At 43.9% G+C, this 18,810-nt stretch overlaps 1 protein-coding gene across 3 annotated transcripts in view; it reads right to left on the bottom strand.

Annotated features, from left to right (window-relative positions):
- Window positions 1–18,810, bottom strand: part of TAMM41 (TAM41 mitochondrial translocator assembly and maintenance homolog) — a 47,089-nt gene that overhangs the window by 2,132 nt on the left and 26,147 nt on the right. For 2 of the 3 annotated variants that reach the window (XM_029918525.1, XM_029918527.1), the window contains 2 exons: window positions 10,437–10,602; window positions 9,112–9,174 (listed from right to left, as the gene is read on the bottom strand). In XM_029918525.1, coding sequence (XP_029774385.1) covers window positions 9,112–9,174; window positions 10,437–10,602 — 229 coding nt within the window. The remainder of the gene's footprint in view (window positions 1–9,111; window positions 9,175–10,436; window positions 10,603–18,810) is intronic. The other variant, XM_029918526.1, reaches the window with a different exon arrangement.

Genomic DNA, 18,810 nt, shown 5'->3' with positions numbered 1-18,810 from the left:
ACAAAGGATCCTTTCAGCCTTAATATTCTGACTGCAATGCAGGTTGAAGCCTAAAAGTGCATGCAGTTGGGAGTGGGCAACATTTCCTAAACAGGGCACAAAAGCTGCTCCCATAAAGGACAACACTGATAAACTGGACTGAATAAAATTAAGACCATCTTTTCATCAAAAGATACCATCGAGTAAAAGATCTATACACTGGAAACTATAGAATATTTATGAACGAAATTGGAGAAGACACAAAGAAATGGAAAAACATTCCATACTCCTGGATTGGAAGGACAAATATTATTAAAATGTCAATACTACTCCAAGTAATCTACACATTCAATGTGATCCCTACCAAAATGACACCAACATTCTTCACAGAGCTAGAACAGAATTCTAAAATTTGTGTGGAACCAGAAAAGTCCATGAAATAGCCAAAGTAATGTTAAAATAGAAAACCAAAGCTGGAGGCATCACAGGTCCAGCCTTCAAGCTGTATTACAAAGCTGTCATCATCAAGGCAGTATGGTGCTGGCACAAGAAGACACACCTATGTGTGTCAATGGAACAGAACAGAGGACCCAGAAATGGACCCAGAAATGTGTGACCAACTCATCTTTGAAAAGCAAGAAAGATATCCAATGGAAAAAAGACAAATGGTGTTGGGAAAACTGGACAGCAACATGCAGAAGAATGAACATGGACCACTTTATTATACCATACACAAAAATAAATCCAAAAATAGATGAAAGACCCAAATGTAAGACAAGAAACAATCAAAATCCTAGAGAAGAAAACAGGCAACAAGCTCTTTGACTTTGGCCACAGCAACTTCTAACTAGATATGACTCTGGAGGCAAGGGAAACAAAAGCAAAAATGAACAATTGGGACCTCATCAAAATAAAAAGCTTCTGCACAGCGAAGGAAACAGTCAGCTAACTAAAAGGCAATTGACAGAATGGGAGAAGATATTTGCAAATGACATAATGGATAAAAGGTTAGTATCCAAAATCTATAAAGAACTTATTAATCTCAACACCCAAAAAACAAATAATCCAGTGAAGATATGGGCAAAAGATATGAACAGACACTTTTCCAAAGAAGTCATCCAGATGGCTAACAGACACATGAAAAAATGCTCAACACCACTCATCATCAGGGAAATACAAATCAAAACCACACTGAGATACCACCCCACACCTGTCAGAATGGCTAAAATTAACAACTCAGGAAACCACAGATGTTGGTCAGGATGTGAAGAAAGGGGAATACTCTTGCACTGCTGGTGGGAATGCAAACTGGTGCAGCTACTCTGGAAAAAAGTGTGGAGGGTTGTCAAAAAAATTAAAAACAGAGTTAGCCTGTGGCCCAGTAATTGCACTAGTAGGTATTTATCCAAAGGATACTTGAGTGCTGATTCAAAGGGACACATGTACCCCAATGTTTATATCAGCACTATGAATAATAGCCAAAGTATGGGGGCATCTGGGTAGCTCACTCGGGTAAGTGTCCGACTTTAGCTCAGGTCATGATCTAATGGTTTATGGGTTCAAGCCCCACATCAGGCTCTGTGCTGACAGCTCAGAACCTGGAGCCTGCTTTGGATCCTGTGTCTCCCTCTATCTCCAACCCTCCCCCACTCATGCTCTATTTCTGTCTCTATAATAAATAAACATAAAAAAAATTCAATGTATATAAAGAGCCCAAATATCCATCGACTGATGAATGGATAAAGATGTGGTACATGTGTACAACAAAATATTACTCAGCAATCAAAAAGAATGAAACCTTGCCATTTGCAACAATGTGGATGGAACTAGAGTGTGGTATACTAAGAGAAGTAAGTCGGAGAAAGATAAATATCATGTGATTTCACTCATGTGGAATTTAAGAAACAAAACAGAGGGGAAGGAAAAATAAGATAAACATAGAGAGGGAGGCAAACCATAAGAGACTCTTCAATACAGATAATAAACAGGGTTGCTGGAGGGGTGATGAGTGGGGGGTGGCTAAAGGGTAGATGGGCATTAAGGAGGGCATTTGTTGGGATGAGGGCTGGGTGTTATATGTAAGTGATGAATCATTAAATTCTACTCCTGAAACCATTATTACACTATATGTTAACTATTTGGATTTAAATAAAATTTTTAAAAAGACACCATTGAGAGAGTGAAGTGACAGCCACCCAAGTGGGAGACTTTTGTGTTACACATATCAGACAAAAGACCTGTATCCAGACTTTACAGAGAATTCAGTAAGAAAAAGTAGACAATTCAAAAACACCTGGGTGGCTCAGTTGGTTGGGCACCTGACTTCAGCTCAGGTCATGATCTTGTGACTCACGAGTTTGAGCCCTGCATCAGGCTCTGTGCTGATAGCTCAGAGCCTGGAGCCTGCTTCAGATTCTGTGTCTCCGTCTCTCTCTGCCCCTTGCCTGTTTGTGCTCTGTTTCTCTCCCAAAAATAAATAAACATTAAAAAATTTTTAAGAAGAAAAGGTAGACAATTCAGCAGAAAAATGAGCAAAAGACTAGAATAGGCACTTCACAAAAGAGGATATCCAAACAAACACGAACGGCCAATTTCATTAGTCATCAGAAAAATGTAAATTAAAGCTCCAATATGATACCGCTACTCAACATGCCTAAAATGAAAAAGACACAGAATATCAGTAAGGAGGAGCTGCACCAAGAGCTGTTAGTGGGAGTATAATTTGGACAACTTTTTGGTAGTATCACCAAAGTTGAACATTCACATACTTTATGATCTTGTAATCCCACCCCTCAGTAGGCACCTAAGAGAAGTGCACATGTTCACTCACCAAAAGACCGGTACGGAAACATTCAGAGCAGCACTATTTGTAATGGCCCCAAACTGGAACCAACCCAAGAAACCATCAACACAGAGTGGGTAAACTGTGGTATAACCAATCATACAATGGACTCGTTGCAATGATAATAAATGAACTATTGCTGCTCCCAATACCATGTTGATGTAACAGGGAGTGAAAGACACAGGAGACTCCATATTTACTTAAAGTTCAAAATGGGCACAACAGAAGCATGGCAGTAGGTACTCATGGAGGAACAATGACTTTGACTGGCACACCATCTGGGGATGGTTCTGTTCTATTTCTTCATGTGGGTCTAGGTTCATGAGTGTTCACTTTGTGAAAACTCACTAAATACCAAATTTCTGATAGGTGCACTTTTTTGTATATATGGAGATTGTTTTTCTACTACCAGAAACCCTAGAATCTCTGATTTATTTGGTCACTGAAATACACTGAGCCAGCATTTATTGAGCATCTATATAATACTAGACACTGAGCAAGCTGTTGGGGATACTGGTATGAACCACAGTATGGTTTCTGCTCTTACAGAGTTTACAATCCACAGAATTCTACTTGGCTTACATTAAGTCTACTTTTGGTTTCTGCTCTCTTTCTATAGAAAAGGATAGTGATTTGGGAAGTCTACATTTAGAATGTGTCTTGAGGGAAGACAGCCTGCCAAGGGAGAGACATTAAGAACCACCATCATCATTTTTGCTCCTTCCCCAAAGGATAAAGATGGAAGATCTCTTTAGATACCACATCTTTAGACAGATCCGTTATCTACCTAAAGTGAGTCATGATGAGTTTTGATTAGTATCTAAAGTCAGGTCTGTTTTGGAAGCATACAGAAATCTAGTTCAACGTGTGGCTCCTAAGGTTTAGTTCTGCTTATTTCCAGCTTGTTTCATGTGACCTATAGCAAAGTTACTCACATGTAAGACCATGAATTCCTATGTGACTTTAAATAAGACGGGCCCAATGACAGACGTGGTTCTCCAGGGAACCATGTGAGGCAGAGACAGGAGTAGGTTGTGAGAGGTCTCTCCCTTCACATAATTCTACTTTTCAGATATATAAGATATATATATATATATATATATAATCAGTAAGCCCCCATACATTCCTCCAATTATTTTCTAAACACAGATATTATCTACAAAGAAAATCCCTTGAAGCAGAAGTACTACTTTAAAAAAAGGACTCTCAGATTAAATAATAAGCACATTTCTGGAGAAAAACTCCTAACTATTATATGTTCTTCTTATTTAATACGTAGGTACCAAAAAATGGAAGGAGTGTTTTGGTAATAAATCAGAAGCAAAGGATAATCAATGATCATTCTATTGTGTTCCAGGAAAGGGCTGGTAAGGAACCCCTCAGGCATGCCAGAAAGTTTTTAGGAACAAGACTAAACCTGTCTTGTTAATTTAGTTAACTCCTTTGAAGTTAACGAGGTAAATAGGTATCTGTCCCGAGTCAATTATGACTGACAAGGAAGTGAGGTGGGGCAAAATAAAGCAAGACTTCATAGATTAAACTCATCATCCTCCCCAGCCGCCCCATCTGTGGGGAGTGAATGGCACCGCCATCCATTGCTCCCCAAGCCAGAAACCTGTGAGTTTTGTTTGCCTCCTCTCTCTCCTTCCCTTCCCAGGTCCCTCCAATCATCTGGAACAGGGAACTTGCCCTCTCAATATTGTGTACCTCTCTTCTCTCTGCTTGCAGTGACGTGAGTTCAGGCTGCCTAGCTCCTCCACTGGCTGGCTGCAACCATAGCTAACCAGTTTCCCGAGCAATGGCTGTATCTCCCTTCCCTCTGTTCTCTATTCTCTGTAGCCATCCAGGTCTTGCTATGATCCTTCAGTGGCTTCCCTCCACCCTCAAAATAAAATCTGAATTCCTCTGCCTGGCATTCCCGGCCCCGTTCACTGGCTCCTGCTTACTCCTCAGTCTCATCACTAAATCCCCCCATCTCTCTCCTAGTCCCATACCAGAACACGCAGGCAGGCTGGTAACGGGAAGGCTACTGCTGATCAGAATATGACAGATTGTGGGGCGCCTGGGTGGGTCAGCTGGTTAAGTGGTCCACTTCAGTCTAGGTCGTGATCTTGTGGTTCACTGGTTCCAGCCCCGTGTCAGGCTCTGTGCTGACAGCTCAGAGCTTGGAGCCTGCTTTAAATTCTGTGTCTCTATCTCTCTCTCTCTGCCCATTCCCTGCTCATATTCTCTCTCTCTCAAAAAAAAAAGTAATATGACAGATTGCTTAGCTGGTCTTCTGTGACCAGTCTGACATGATGCCATCTGCTGCCACCATGGAAAGAGGGGCAGGCCAGTATGGAGACTAAACGGCCTTTCACTGCTCCTGAGGTGCTGGTGAGTTAGGCTAAAAGGGGAAAACAGTGTTTGGCTTTGGAGGTATTCCTATACTCACCTTTGAGCCTAGGTGTATCCAACGGTAAGGGGATCTCAAGGGAACTAGTAAAAGACAGAGTGTCACACCACACGAGAACAGGCAACCGCGCTATTCAACGCAGTTTGTTAGGAAAGGCAATCCTTTGGGCTGGTTATAGATGCCTGGCCTCTATTTTTTCTAGGAACAGAATGACATTTAGATCTAGATTCATCCAAGTTTATAAAGCACCTACTAGGTAATACTGGACCCTCTCTGAACATGTAGTGAGCTGGGTATCCCCGCCATTTCAAGGAAGAAGGGCTAATTAACACACCAAGGTTACAGAGGCAAGAAATGAATAACTACCACTCAAGTCCAGGTCTTCTGACCCCAAGCTTAGCTCTTTGGTTAGCTATGTATCTCTGAAGTTAACCATATTTCAATACGAAAGGTATCCACTAGCTAAGGGGGAAGACTGAACCTTCCTTTTCACCCCCACTGAGTGGGAGCTGTGATGGAGAGGCGAGAGAATGGCTAATAAGGAATACAAGCTCCATCACATACACTGGGTTGCTCGCCTGCACATGAAGCACAGCTAGCTGAAACCTGAACACAGGTAGGACTTGGAGGATTTGGCCTTAGGGAAGCAGGCAGAACAACAACAGCCACGACCACAGCAAAAGCACTTCTAAAGAACAACAGCAGAAGCACAGAGATTCTGATCCTCGCTGTGAAGTGAGAGGAAAGAGAGACAGTAAACCAGCCCCACGGGCCTTTCGTTGTAGCTTTCTCCCACTGGAGACCTGGTTAATGGGTGGGCTCATGCCACCTGGATATGACAGTGCAAAGAGGCACATGCTAAGGAGGGTCAGGAAACCTTTTAAGTGACGATACCCAAAGGGAAAGACCAGGCCCAGCGCTGGGTGCGTTTCTATATCTCCGGATGTAATTGCCACAAGCTGGTGAGGCAGATATAATTACCCTTATGAAATTAAAACTCAGAAAAGTTAGGTAACTTGCCCAAGGCACAGTAGTTAGCTTGGAATATGAACCCTAGTCTCTGCGGCTCATCAATCCCTGCTGTTGGCCTGGGCGGCCTTTATCACAGCCCTCAACCATCATAAAACCAGAGAGACCGGAGCATAAGGTCGGTAAACCCATAGACTTTGGAGGGATGCCCAACACTTCTCACAGTTTCTGCAACGTCAGAGCAGGCTGCGTACGTTCTGTTACTCTGGTTCGTTACTCTGGGCTTCCAGGACCCAGGAAGGCGTCCATAGAAAGGAAAAGGAAGCAGGCTGTGAGCACTGGGGAGCCAGCCCTGGGGGCGAGGCAGCCACAGGAAAACACTGGGCTGTGGGTTCTGTTAGGTGTCATCCACCGCCCTCTGCTGGCCACTGGAAAGCACGAGTGAAAAGAAGACCAAAGATTGGTTTCACGTTGATGACCCAGAGATGATGATGAGGGACTTTGAAAAACGTTTTATTAGAGAAAAATTCAAACTATAAAAGCATAGTACAGTATGTCTCATGTTTCTTTATCCAGCTTCAACGATATATCAATCAACTCATGGCCCATCCGGTGTCATCTAGCCCTTACCCACTTCCCTCCACCATACTTGATTTTGAAGCAAATTTCAGACATCCTGTCCTTTCATCTGTGAAAATCTTAACATGTGGTTCTAAAAGAAATTTTTAAAAACATGATCACATGATCATAACTAAAAAGAAATATCCATGAATCTAATAATTCCTTTTAGCACAAGAAGTCCAAAATCAAAAAAACAAAGCATTCAGCCTCACCCAAGAAGCTGCAATCATGCAAATCACAGATTAACAGCCTGAACCACCCAAGCAAACAGAAACACCTCATCTTCAACCTTGCCAGGATAAACCAGCAGGAACATAGATTAAATCAATGTCTTAATTGGAAATGCAAAGCTATACACTCCTGAGCGGTTGCAAATTCTTCAGCTGAGTAGATTTGGTCCACGTGCTACTAAATCTTTATTGAATTTTTGGCTGAATCTTTCCAAAGATTTGGGAGGGCAGCACCGTGTCCTCAGGGCCACACACCGCACCGGGGGCCAGGCAGCTGGGGTGAGAGGCTAGGAGGTGGGACCGCACCGGAGCGCTGGCGACCGCAGCCCAGGGGTCAGAATCAGCCTCGCTGCTCCGGGCTACCTCTGTGCCCTCTATCCCCCGATCCTGCACGTTTCTGTTTATATATCTAGTTTCTGAACTCCTTGAAGGCAGGATGATGCTGTGTTCACTTTTGTATCCTGCATGGCTAGCACACGAGGGGGGCGCAGCAGATGGCCACATCATGAAGGAGGAAAGTCCGTCATTTGGTAATACCACGTCCTGGAGAGAACCAGGAGAAGCGAGAACTCTCCTTTACTGTTTACAGCAGGACTACACATGGACACAATCACTCTGGCGGGCAGGGTAGCAATATCCAAAGCTGTGTTCAAACGCTTAAGCCCATAAAACAATAACAGGATGTTTTTAAAAATGCCTTTAAATGTACATTCAGAGAATAAAAAAAAAAGAGAAAACAGAAAGAGCTCCTGGAAATTAAAAAATATAATAGCACCAACAAAAACCTCAATAGAACAGTTGGAAACTAAAGTTGAGAAATACTCCCAGAAAGTAGAGCAAAAAGACAAAGAGATATAAAACAGATAAAAGAAAACCAAAGGGCTCTTCAAATCCAAAGGGGGTCCAATATCTGAAAAAAAAAGAGTGCCAAAAAGAGAAGAGAGAAAACAAATGAGAAGAAAAAGCAACAATAAAAGAAAATTTTCTTACATTCTTTTTCTCTTGAGTTTCTAAAATGAAAGGGCAATGAGTACCCAGTAAAATGGATAAAAACAGATTTGTTGGTAAAGCATATCCCTGAGAAGTCAGAGCCCTGGGGGGCACGTGAAGACCTAACCGGCTTCCAGAAAGAACCACATGAAGGACTGAGGAGCAGAATGGCACTGGGCCTTGACAGCAATCCTCAAGTGAGAAGACAATCGGAATAGTAATAGCGGGAGTCTTTACACAATGACTTCTAATCTCACTCCAGCCTAAGTGTCAACTCCGTGGGGGGGTAAGCTCAAGATACTTCCAGTTATACACGGTCTCCAGATGTGGCCCCTGCGTCCGTTCTCAGGAAAAGACTGGGTGGCGTGCTCCACCAAAATGGGAGCGCCCACCACGAAAGCAAAAGGCACAAGAGACGGGAGATGGGATCCCTCCCACAAGACACGCACGGTGATCTCCGTGGGAAAAGACAGTGGTGCAGAGAAGGCAAAGTGTAGGATGTGGCTCACCTATGAATCACAAAAGCAGAGTCATACACTGTCAACTCGGACGACTGACTTCACCGAAGCTACACAGCAACTACCGAGAGATGGGAGGGGCGAGCGTGTAGGGCAGGGTGGGTGCGAGAGCCTGATTCTACACTGCCAGAGCAAGCAGTCAGCAGATGATGCCTGGAACTGAAAAGAAGGGAGGCAGCAGCATGCACCCACTGCTGAGAACACCGGCAGTGCAGACAGACAGCCCCCCACTGGTCCCTCTGGAGGTACTGCTGCCTTTGCAACAACGTGCGCGTGCAACTTTCAGAAATCCAAAAGCCAGGGGCAAGCGGCACATGAGGAGGTGTTCAGAGAACCGGGAGGGGAGTAAGGCTTCCAACATTACCTCACGCGGTTTGACTTTTCTAGACCCGATGACAGTGCTGTTTCGCCTGTCTGTATGCCATTGCTATGTCCTAGCTCGTGCCATCGACGCTCGGCACTGCAGAAGCACGTGCGGCACACAGATAAAGCTTTACGTTTTAGGCAGGAGAGCTGAGCCACTCAGTCCCGCAGGCACATCGAGCGTGGATTTTCCAGAGTTCTTACCGGCAGTGAAAATGCCTTTGGTGCTCTGTTTCATACTAGAAGGTCTCACAATCGCTGCAAGTCCTGTGAGAAAAAACCAACAAGGATGCCAAAATGCCAGATGTTAGTCATCTTAACACTTTTAAAACCTGAAACCAAATATTCTTTCCAGTTATCCAGTAAAACGAGCCAATCTATCTCTGCCCTGGTGTTACAGAATGACAGTGGAAAGGATCGAGGGCGAGGTGCCCAAAGCTGCCAGCTCTGTCCCCGAGCGGCTGTGTGAGCACAGGCAAATGCCTGGCCCTCTCTGGGCCTGGGCCTCCTCACCTTAATTAAAATAGGGGGTGGAGTAAGTCACCCTCGAGGGTCATTTTATGACTTGAAACCTGCTTAAGGCTGCTGGTTCTCAACCCCAAGATTTGAAATGATTTTTTAAAAATCCCAAGGTTTCTGCCCAGGAGAAAAGCTTTTATTCTGAAAATACGGGTAGGACTCCTGTGACCAGAATCGTGTTACAATTAAAAAGAACAAACAAACAATACGGCTCCTCACTTATCTTGGGAACAGGCATGTGGTAACGGGAATGTGTGCTCAGAAGGCCCGGGGCAGGCCCCTGGGAGAGCTCGGGGGTCTGCGCGCTGCCGCGAACGCTCAGCGCCGGCACTGTGAGGCGCACCCGGCGCAGGAGTCCGAATCCTTGAGGAGCTCGCCAAACACGTACTCAACGGACCAGGAAACCGTGCTATCTGGGGGAGGGAGTTGTTTTCAATCACAGCTCTTTCTTTACTGGCTGCCCTTCTAAACTATCTTTAACACCTCAAAGGGAAGTGGGTCTCTGAAGATGAGATTTCTGGGTAAACACGGGGAAGGCCCTGGGGATGATCTGTGGAACATGTTACGGGCCACGTCAGAGGGAACCCTAGTGAACACACTGAGAGACATCGAAGGGGAGTCGGCTGATGAAAGCCGTGTTCCTGATGTTACAAAAGCACTAAAAATGTCACCAGTCTCCTTCCTTCTCAGACCACCATGAAGAACACAGAGGAGTCTTTGGAATAACTTCTAGAAGTTATGCTCTTGGAACCAAAACAAACATGGTTTCCCCCTTTGACAGTGATTTAGGACCCAGGAATCTGAAGACAGAAGGACTTACGCTGCCCTACATCAAACAAATGACAGTTTAGATTTGGAAAACCCCTGGACTGTTAGTGCTTTCTTCTTCCCTGAGACAATCTGTCTCCTGATCTCAACTAAGCAAGAAAGAATAAAGAATATGTCTCCGTCACAAAGTTGGCGCTCTGCCCTTGGCCAGCACCTCCTCGGCGTCAAATTCACAAACACACCTTGTCGCACCACCTCTCCACAGTCTGGGTCATGAGCAACTTGTAATAAAGTTTCTTCCACGTCTCTGTTCTTTCCAGGAGGGTCCATAATATGATTTATTTGTTGCTGTAACGTTTTGGGCAATGTCATTAGCTGAGTGAATTGCCCTTCTGGGCTTTTATCTATCTAAGAAAAAAAAATAACATCTATGGTAAGTTCTTTGAATTTACACAAACATACATGAACCCATATCCTGGGCAGCATGCTAAGGAGGCTTATTTCTTTTCTGAAAATGAATGCATAAGAGTTCAAATTCTGTGTTGCTTCAAAAAAGCCAATTCTTTTCCTATCATAGTCCATTTTTACATGAAAAAAGAATAGATGCCTCTTTCTTTCTTAAAAATTTTTTTTTAATGTTTTTATTTATTTTTGAGAGAGAGAGACAGCGTGAGCAGGGGAGGGTCAGAGACAGGAGGAGTCACAGGATCTGAAGCAGGTTCCACGGTCTGAGCTAGCTGTCAGCACAGAGCCCAACGCGGGGCTCAAACCCACTAACCATGAGATCATGTGAGCTGAAGTCGGATGCTTAACCGACTGAGCCACCCAGGTGCCCCCAGAAGCCTCTTTCAAGGACCAATTTCTCACTCTCAGTTTTAAAATTTCTATTTGTCTTAATTCCAGCAGTTAAAGGAAGTGAGGCTATGGTTAGCGCTCACTGACATTCAGCAAATCCTGCCACTCAAGCTCTCTCCATTTTAAACACAGGGGCAGGGCAATGAGTGACACACCCAGGGCCGCACAGCCACTAGGGGAGAGTGGCACTCTAACCTCAGGTCTCCTGCCTTCTGGGCCTTTGACTTACCATGCTGTGTTTCATAAACTGTAGGAATAGATTGATGACAAGGACTAAGCTTATTTACTTTTAACTTCCTGGCAATAGTAGGCAGTCAAAAGACATTGGTTGAATAAGGGAAAGCATAACTGCATCAATAAAACTTAGTTGTCATTATTTCTTAAGTAGGATTAAATGACACAGGTGGTTTCTATACCCAAGTATTCTAAATACATCAGATTGAAAGAAATACAAGAACAAAACATATAAAACTATGCATCAGACTTTACTTTGAATCAAAAGTTAGCCACAGAGCCAAGGCCACACCTTGCTTCCCTAACTCCAGTTTAATATACTTTGCTCCATGGAACTAAGTTTTTATAAAATCGTGTGAACACTGCCTGCCTGCCAAGGTGACACCAGTAACCCTGCCCTCAATAGCTTACCCATTAGTTTCCAGGGAAGAACCTGGCTTGTATTCTTTCAACGAATGTTTAGGTTTTAACTGTGACTAAGAGAACAATGAGAAAACAATTCGACAAATGTATTAAATTTTGGATTCAGGTTTTCCAGATATGACTAACTTTCTTAAGAATTAGAATTCACTCATTCTCCCACTTTTTTTCATTCAACAAGTATTTATTGAGTATTAATGCCTGGATTTTCTAGCTTTCTATAAAATTAATGCAAAGAAGAAGAAAATGCTATTGTGTCATGGCTCCTGTAAAAATACTCAGGTTTACTTAACCTGAATATTTCATATTTATCATTAAGATGGTTCTGAATTCACAGGATTTGACCTCTATTTAGTTTTACTTTTAAAGGACCAAAAAATTTGGATACTTCTGTAAATTTGCTAGAAATAATATTTAGAGACTCACATTTTGGGGCTAAGAATTGAGATTTGTCAAAAGGACCTTATATTTCTGTAAGGCTTTATCTATGAATCTTTTAAGAATTTTAGAGATGCCAAAATGGCTTGAGCAATATGAGGAATTAAAAACTAGTCAGGACACCTGGGTGGCTCAATCATTTAAGCATCTGACCTCAGCTCAGGTCATGATCTCATGGTTTGTGAGTTCAAGCCCCGCATCAGGTTTACAGAGCCCGGAGCCTGCTTCGCTGTCTCCCTCTCTCTCTCTGCCCCTCCCCTGCTTGTGCACTATCTCTCTCAAAAATAAAAAAACATTAAAAAAATAAATAAAATAAAATAAAAACTAGTATTTGCCACAGCTTTCTCTTGAGGAAAAGCATGCACTAGAATTTTTGCTTATAAGCATATGTTGAGAGACAAAATATTAGGTGACATGTTCAAATAAATTGCTAAATTCTGTGTAATTATCCTTACTCTTTGATTCTCATTAAAACATGGAAGTGAAAGCATTGATTTAAATTGTGAGTCAAACTGCATTTTGTTTATTTATTATTTAAATTTTTTTTTTAACATTTATTTATTTTTGAGAGACAGAGCATGAGCAGGGGAGGGACACAGAGAGAGGGAGACACAAAATCTGAAGCAGGCTCCAGCTGTGAGCTGTCAGCACAAAGCCCGATGCGGGGCTCAAACCCATGAACCCATGAGATCATGACCTGAGCAGTAGTCGGAGGTTTAACTGACTGAGCCACCCTGGCGCCCTTCAAACTGCATTTTAAAGGCAGATATGGAAAAGACCACATACTGTATGATTCCATTTATGTGCAGTGTCCAGCACAGACAAGTCCACAGACGTGGAAAACAGATTAGGGGTTGCCAATGGGGAGGGGGAGCGAAGGACTGCTAATGGGTACGCTTTTGGACTGATGGAAATGCTGTAAAATTAGACTGTAGCGACAGTTAAACAACGCTGTAAATATACTAAAAACCACTGAATTTATGGTATGTGAATTATATCTCCATAAAACCGACATTTTAAAAAAGCAATGCAGTCATATGATAGCGGATGTTGGCTTCAGGGCCCAGGTACTCATCCCACTAGCTGCTGGGAAAGTTGGCTGGCTCCCTCGTAGAGTCCCTCCCAGACTTGGCCTCAGCCAAAGACAGCTGTGTGGACCCCAAGACCAGAAGGTGAAGGAGTACAAAGGCCTGGCCTCTCTTCCCGAAGCCTCGATAACCAGGAAGGGTCATCTACCTCCACGGCGCCACCGCAGGATCAGATGTGGGCTCACTTCAGACCCGCTCAGTCCCCATCCTACCAACAGGTACCAGGAATGGTCCTAAGAAGCACAGTCCATGATGGCATTGTGGATCTGTCACAGAATGGAAGGTGAGTGGAAGCCTCTGAAGCTGCCATGTTTATCCAAAAGCGTACTTTAAAAAAATCCAATGCATCATAGGAGGAAAGGCCGAGATTAGTGTTATCTGTAAACCTAAAAGATGCAGGGGTGTGATGTTTAATTTTTTGTCACTTGGCTAGGCTATAGTGCTCAGTTGCTTGGTCCAACTTGGTCTAGAGGTTATAAATTTTTTAAAAGATATAATTAACATTGAAGTCAGTAGATAGAGTAAAGCACATTATCCTCTAGAATGCAGGTGGGCCTCATCTAATCAGTCAAAGGCCTTATGAAAAAAGACTAAAGTCTGAGGAAGAAGGAATTCTGTCTCCAGATTGCCCTCAGACTTAAAACTACTCTTCCTTGGTCTCCAGCCTGCTGGCTCTTCCTTGAAATTTTCAAACTTGATAGCCTCCACAATTTAATTCCATAAAATCTCCCACCCTCCTTCTCTCTCTTCCCCCTTCTGACTCTGTTTCTTTGGAGAACCCTAAACAAAGTCTAATGATCTCCATAATATTTCCATTAAGTCTGGCCCTCACAAAAGCCAAATGGATTCTGGAAGATTACAGCAGATTACCACAGCCCAACCAAGTAGAGCCCCTGTTACATCTCCTGTGCTAGATGTGGGAAGTCTGCTAGAGCAAGTCAACAGAACTGCAGGCATCTGGATGGGGCTGAGACCTGGGGAATGCATTCTTTTCCATTCTTATTGGAAAGTTGGATCAGAAGCAGCTCAATTCATGAGACAGACAACAGTATCTCTTATGGTTTGCCTCAGGGCTGTGTTCACTCTCCTGTCCTCTGTCATAAGATAGCCCAAGAAAACCAGACTATCTGGACCTCCTGTATAATCTCATGCTGGTCCACTCCATCAATGGTATGCTGCTACCGTTACCTGGTAAACAACAAGGGGCAAGTACACAGAGTCCTTGGTAGATATAGGGACTCCAGAGGGTAGAAGTCTCGGGAGCCTACCACATCAGTGACGTGTTTAGGCGTCAGGCGGTCTGAAGCATGCTGGGACATTGTCTCCAAAGTTAAGATCAACTTCTCACATCTCGCACCTCTCACTGCTGAGAATGAAACACGATGCCTGGTGAGCCCTTCAGGTTTTGGGGGCAGCATATTCCACACGTGGCTGTAATGTTCAGATCCACTTACCAGGTGATATAAAAGGATGTCAGGTTTGTGAGGCTCAGGGCAGAAAAGTGCTCTGATACAGACCCAGGCAGCAGTACAAGCAGACCCAGCCCTTGGGCCAAACAACCCTGTAAAGTCTATTGTATGAAGGGCATCATCAGGACAAAAAGAAGCCACAGGAAGCTTGTGGTGGGCTCCCCATAGGAGAATCATGAGGGAGATTGCTAGGGTTCTGGGCCAAGGCCGTGCCATTTGCAGCGAAGAACCACATACCATTTGAAATCAGGCACCGCTACAAGACGGTGAGATGGAGAGATGGGGCTTCTAACCTTGGGTCATCAAGTCACCATGCATCAAGAATCTTCCATATCCATCAAGTCTTAAGGTCAGGCAGGCTCAACAGTAGTGCCTGGAGATGGAAGAGGCACACTAGCACCGGGCAGGGCTAACGCCAGAGACAGTAAGCCGCAAGAACAGGACGCCCAGGCCCCCACACTATCTACTACGCTCTGGCACGGCCGTGTCCAGCTGCTCCGTGTACAGTACAGCACAGCTGTGCAGGGCATTCCATTCCATTTCCCCCCAGTCCACGCCTATGGCTAAACCGAGGTCCCCTTGTGACTGGCTTTTAAAGGAAGATAAAGGATGAGCTTGCTTCATGGATGATTTGGCTTGGTATGTACAGGCTCTAATGATGCATTACAGCCTCACTCAGGGATGGCCCTGAAAGACATTAATGGAGGAAAATCTTCCTAAATGGGTATGCTTCAGGGAGTGTACCTGGTCATCTACTTAACATGAAAAAGGGGCTACAGGTAAGAAAATACAGAGAGACTTGTGGGGAGTGAAGCATGGTTGGTTGGTTGGTTGTGCCTGAAAGGAAAAAGATTGGAAGATTTAAGACAAAAAACTGGGGAGAACAGGCAGATGGATGGACCTACTGGAGGTGAGCACAGGGGTGAAGATCTCTGTAATGTAGGTTAATGTCCACCACGAGCATCCTCCACAAAGAATCAACAACAACCAAAAGAACAATTCAGCCAGTTGATTCAATAGCCTCTGTCATCCCAGGGCTGGCATCTGGCTCATAGAAGGAGAGGCCATGGTGACAGAGATAGAGGCTCTGCCCAGGTCCAAGGCTGACTTAGCCACTGCGGCTGTTGAAACTCTAACCTGACAGCAACAGAAGCCAACACTGAGATCCTGATAATAGAACCATCTCTTGAGAGTAACCAGCCGCTTGGTGGAATCCGACTACACTGAACCCCTCCTACCTGGAAAGGGGCAGCAATTCATCTTAATTGGAAGTCAACATATATTCTGAGTATGGGTTTGCCCTGCCTGCCTGCAGGACCTAGTGAGGACCACTCCAGGGCTTACAGAATGCTTGCTTCCCCAACATGGTTGTGCTGTGCAGAATCACTCAGGGGACCATTCTAGAGCACAAGAGGTACAGAGATGTAGCAATGGCACAGGACCCTGGCTCCATTCTTCTGACCATACCCTGCACCAAAGCCGCCAGACTCATAGAGCAGTTCTAATAAGGGAAATCTGGGGCCCACACAGCAAAGAATCATCCAGCCTAAAATGCCAATAGTGCCACTGTTGAAAAATCCTATGACAGAATGATGAAGAACAGCTGAGGCAGCAGCTTGATGAGAATGTGGGGCGCAGTATGCATCCTAAATTAATGCCTGCTCTGTAGTACTCTGTTCCCATCTGGAGGACATATTGGTTTGGGAACCAAAGGGTTTAAGAGATAGCCCTGCCTATCATCATTCCCAGTGGCCCACTTGAGAAATATGTGCTTCCCATCTCCACAACTTTAGGACTTTAAACTTAAAGCTAGACTGCCACCTACTGCCTTCAGATCTCATGCCCAAAGTCGAGACACAGAAAGGAGTCACCGTGCTGACAGAAGTAACCACTGCTGATCATTAGGGGTAGGGCTGCTGGTGCAATCTCTCAGCACTGCTTGTCTAGTCTTGGTGGTGGATGCAAAGGGCAGCAACCAGATGCTCAGATGGGCATGGTAACCGGGTCTCAGGCCCCTCAGGGATGAGGCTCTGGGCCACCAAGTCTAGCCCAGCACGAATGCTAGATGAGGGTAAGGGAAGTTTGGGTAGTAACTGACAGAGCAGGTGGGCATCAGTTACAGCCTCAGACCAGGTGCAATCTGGGAATTGTAGTTCCTCTTACCCTTGTAAATTTCCCCAGGCTAAAAGGACAATGAGAACTTCTATCACACAGACTTTCACAGGCCATAGTGAGGAATTTGGAAACGTTTATCTTCATAATCACAGAAAATTCCAAGCCCTTTCACCTTGCTCAGTTTCCCAAAAGTTTCCCGAAAGTTGTCAGGTAGGTATGCTAACCTTCCTGATTATGAAGCAGGGAGTAGATGATGTCCCTTTGGAGAAATCCTACAGACACTTGAAGTTTTCCAATGAAACAGCCAGATCCTTGCCCCACAACCCTACAGTGAAGCCCATAGCTGACGAGCCATGTCACTCACAAAGAACTTCCAGTCTGCATTTGTAAAAGGTGCCTTACTTTTTAAAAACAAGGCACAAAAGGGTGCCTGGGTGGTTCGGTCAGTTAGGTGTCTGGCTTTGGCTCAGGTCACGATCTCATGGTTCGTGGGTTCGAGACCCATATCGGGCTCTGTGCTGACAGCTCAGAGCCTGGAGGCTGCTTAGGATTCTGTATCTCCCTCTCTTTCTGACCCTCCCCTGCTCGCACTGTGTCTCTCTGTCTCTCAAAAATAAATAAAAACATTAAAAAAACAAGCCACAAAGGATATCCAAACATTTGAGGAAAGCTTCTAACAGCAGACAAGAGTGAATCAAAAGAAAAAGTTATCTAAGGAACAGAGACAGTGTATGGAGAAAGATGAAACTTCAAAAATTATAATGAAGACCACTAAAGGGCTGAGGAAAACTAATGCATTTGTAAAACAAAAACAGGATGCTATAAGACAAAAAGAACATTTAGAGGAAATGAAAAATTCAGCAGGAGTGTGAGAAGATCAATTTGAAAATTCCTTCTGGAAAGCAGAACAAAACCTCCAAAGAAACAGGAAGGAGTAAAGAGAAACAAAAAAGATCAAACCAGGATGTCTGACAAGCAGCTAACAGAAATTCCAGAAAGAGCAAAGTGAGAAAATGGGTAAATGAGAATTATTATACAAATAACAAAATTTCCTAGAACTGGAGCTCATGAATTTCCAGACTGAAAAGGCTCATGAAGTGCCAGAATAATAGTGAAAAACACATATATAAGGACAAACCATCTTGAAATTTAAGAATATCAGAAAAAAAAAAGAAAAGATCCTAAATGCTGTCGAAGAGCTAAAAAAGGTCATATCTAAAGGACAGGCAATCTGAATGTCACTGGACTTTTTTTTAAGTTTATTGATTTATTCTTGGGGGGGGGAAGAGTGCATACACACAAGCAGGGCAGGGGTAGAGAGAGAGGGAGAGAGAGAATCCCATGATGGGGGGCCTGAGCCCAGGAATCATGAGATCATGACCTGAGCTGAAACCAAACTTAGCCAACTGAGCCACCCAGGCATCCCTGTCACTGGACTTTTAATACAACACTTAGAAACTACAAGAAGCAAAGCTACCATTTAAAAAGTCTGAAGGAAAATTATTTCCAACGTAGAATGTGGTATGTTGCCCATTAGTCAGTGCAAGGGTAAAATTTTCAGATGTAAATGGTCTCAAAAAATTCATCTTCCTCGCAACCGATATTAGAGAGGTACTAAAAGGTATACTTCACCAAAATTAAAGTGTTACCATGAAAAAGGAAGATAAAAGATGCAGAAAATAAAAAATTGCCAAAGGAGAGAGGCAGAAAAATTCCCCACAGTGATAATGAAAAGATGTCCCAGGAGAAGAGCTGTGTGGCAAGCCTAGGAAACAACCAGTCCAGAAAAACAGGGTTCACGGGGCTCCAGGAAGAAATGTCCCCCCCCAAAGAAACAGAAAACACCTGAGGTTTGTCTGTAAGTGGAAAGGCTATAAAGATTTGTAAGAGAGTATGAATTGGTGACAGGTACAAAGAAAACCAAGCAAATGAAGAAAATGAGACAATTATTAACTCCAACAAAAACAAATTTGTTCAGAAAAGGAAGGTTCATAGTA

The sequence above is a fragment of the Suricata suricatta genome, chromosome 12, assembly GCF_006229205.1.
Source record: "Suricata suricatta isolate VVHF042 chromosome 12, meerkat_22Aug2017_6uvM2_HiC, whole genome shotgun sequence".
In the NCBI taxonomy this organism is placed as follows: Eukaryota; Metazoa; Chordata; class Mammalia; order Carnivora; family Herpestidae; genus Suricata; species Suricata suricatta.
This window is presented reverse-complemented; position numbering and strand designations above follow the sequence as displayed.